Consider the following 2120-nt stretch of genomic DNA (forward strand, 5'->3'; position numbering starts at 1 on the left):
CCGATCCCGATTCCAGTCCCGGTCCCGGTCCCGATCCCAATCCCGATCCCGATCCTGGTCCTGATCCCGGTCCCGATCCCGATCCCGATCCCAATCCCGGTCCCGGTCCCGATCCTGATCCCAATCCCGGTCCCAATCCCGATCCTGATCCCGGTCCCAATCCCGGTCCCGATCCTGATCCCGATCCCGGTCCCGATCCCAATCCCAATCCCGGTCCCGAGCCCGATCCCGATCCCGATCCCGATCCCGATCCCGATCCTGATCCTGGTCCAGGTCCCAATCCCGATCCTGATCTCGATCCCAGTCCCTATCCCGGTCCTGGTCCCAATCCCGATCCCGGTCCCTATCCCGATCCCGATCCCAGTCCCTATCCCGATGCCGGTCCCAATCCCGATCCCGGTCCCAATCCCAATCCTGGTCCCGATCCTGATTCCAATCCCAATCCCAATCCCGAGCCCGAGCCCGATCCTGATCCCGATCCCGATCCTGATCCTGGTCCCGGTCCCAATCCCGATCCCGATCTCGATCCCAGTCCCTATCCCGGTCCCGATCCCGATCCCAATCCCGGTCCCAATCCCAATCCCGATCCCAATCCCGGTCCCGGTCCTGGTCCCAATCCCAATCCCGGTCCTGATCCCAATCCCAATCCCGATCCCGATCCCAATCCCGGTCCTGATCCCAATCCCGGTCCCGGTCCTGGTCCCAATCCCGGTCCCAATCCCGATCCCAATCCCGATCCCGATCCCAATCCCGGTCCCGGTCCTGGTCCCAATCCCGGTCCCAATCCCAATCCCGGTCCTGATCCCAATCCCAATCCCAGTCCTGATCCTGGTCCCAATCCCGATCCTGATCCCAGTCCTGATCCTGGACCCAATCCCGATCCTGATCCCAGTTCTGATCCTGGTCCCAATTCCAATCCCAATCCCAGTCCTGATTCCAGTCCCAGTCCTGATCCTGGTCCTGATCCTGGACCCAATCCCGATCTTGATGGTCGCGATCCCAATCCCGGTCCCGGTCCTGGTCCCAATCCCGGTCCCAATCCCAATCCCGGTCCTGATCCCAATCCCGATCCCGATCCCGATCCCGATCCCAATCCCGGTCCCTATCCCGATCCCAATCCCGGTCCCAATCCCGATCCCGATCCCAATCCCGATCCCAATCCCGGTCCCAATCCCAATCCCGGTCCTGATCCCAATCGATCCCACTCTGGAATGGGCGGGGAGGGGGGATCAGCGATCCCGGGAAAAGCGGGAATTTGGGATCCGGGAGATGGCAAAAGAAGTCACCCCAATATTCCCAAAATCCAAGGGAATTCCGCGGCTCTGGAGGATCGGGGATGGGGAGATCCCAAAATTCCAGCGGGGAAAGAAAGTCCCCGAAATTCCTGGGGGATTCCCGGAAATCCCACTGGGAACCCCCAAAATCCCACCGGGATCCCCCAAAATCCCACTGGGATTCCCAGATCCCACTGGAACCCCCCCCCCAATCCAGCTGGGACCCCCCAAAAATCCCACTGGGACCCCAAAATCCCAATGTGACCCCAAAAGTCCTTCAGTGGCCCCATAATCCGATTGTGAGCCCAAAAATCCCTCTGGGACCCCAAAAATCCCACTGGGAACCCCCAAAATCCCCCTGGGACCCCCAAAAATCCGCCTCGGACCCCAAAATCCCAATGGGACCCCAAAAATCCTTCAGTGGCCCCATAATCCGATTGTGAGCCCAAAAATCCCTCTGGGACCCCAAAAATCCCACTGGGAACCCCCAAAATCCCCCTGGGACCCCCAAAAATCCGCCTCGGACCCCAAAATCCCAATGGGACCCCAAAAATCCTTCAGTGGCCCCATAATCCGATTGTGAGCCCAAAAATCCCTCTGGGACCCCAAAAATCCCACTGGGAACCCCCAAAATCCCCCTGGGACCCCCAAAAATCCGCCTCGGACCCCAAAATCCCAATGGGACCCCAAAAAAATCCCCCTGGGACCCCAAAATCCACCTGCGACCCCAAAAATCCTTCAGTGACCCCATAATCCCATTGTGATCCCCAAAATCCCTCAGAGACCCCAAAAAATCCCTCTGAGACCCCCCCCCAAAATCCCTCCCTGGACCCCACATCCCACTCG

The 2120-nt window shown here is 59.7% G+C and overlaps 1 protein-coding gene across 1 annotated transcript in view; it reads right to left on the reverse strand.

Annotated features, from left to right (window-relative positions):
* LOC108447952 (extensin-like) overlaps positions 1-672 on the reverse strand; it is a gene marked incomplete at both ends in the record, with an annotated part of 2721 nt that extends 2049 nt beyond the window's left edge. Inside the window, one exon of the mRNA XM_017739344.1 lies at positions 616-672. Coding sequence (XP_017594833.1) covers positions 616-672 — 57 coding nt within the window. The remainder of the gene's footprint in view (positions 1-615) is intronic.
* Positions 673-2120: the final 1448 nt, after the last annotated feature.

This window comes from Corvus brachyrhynchos, unplaced genomic scaffold, assembly GCF_000691975.1.
Source record: "Corvus brachyrhynchos isolate BGI_N302 unplaced genomic scaffold, ASM69197v1 scaffold1557, whole genome shotgun sequence".
NCBI classification, from domain to species: Eukaryota; Metazoa; Chordata; class Aves; order Passeriformes; family Corvidae; genus Corvus; species Corvus brachyrhynchos.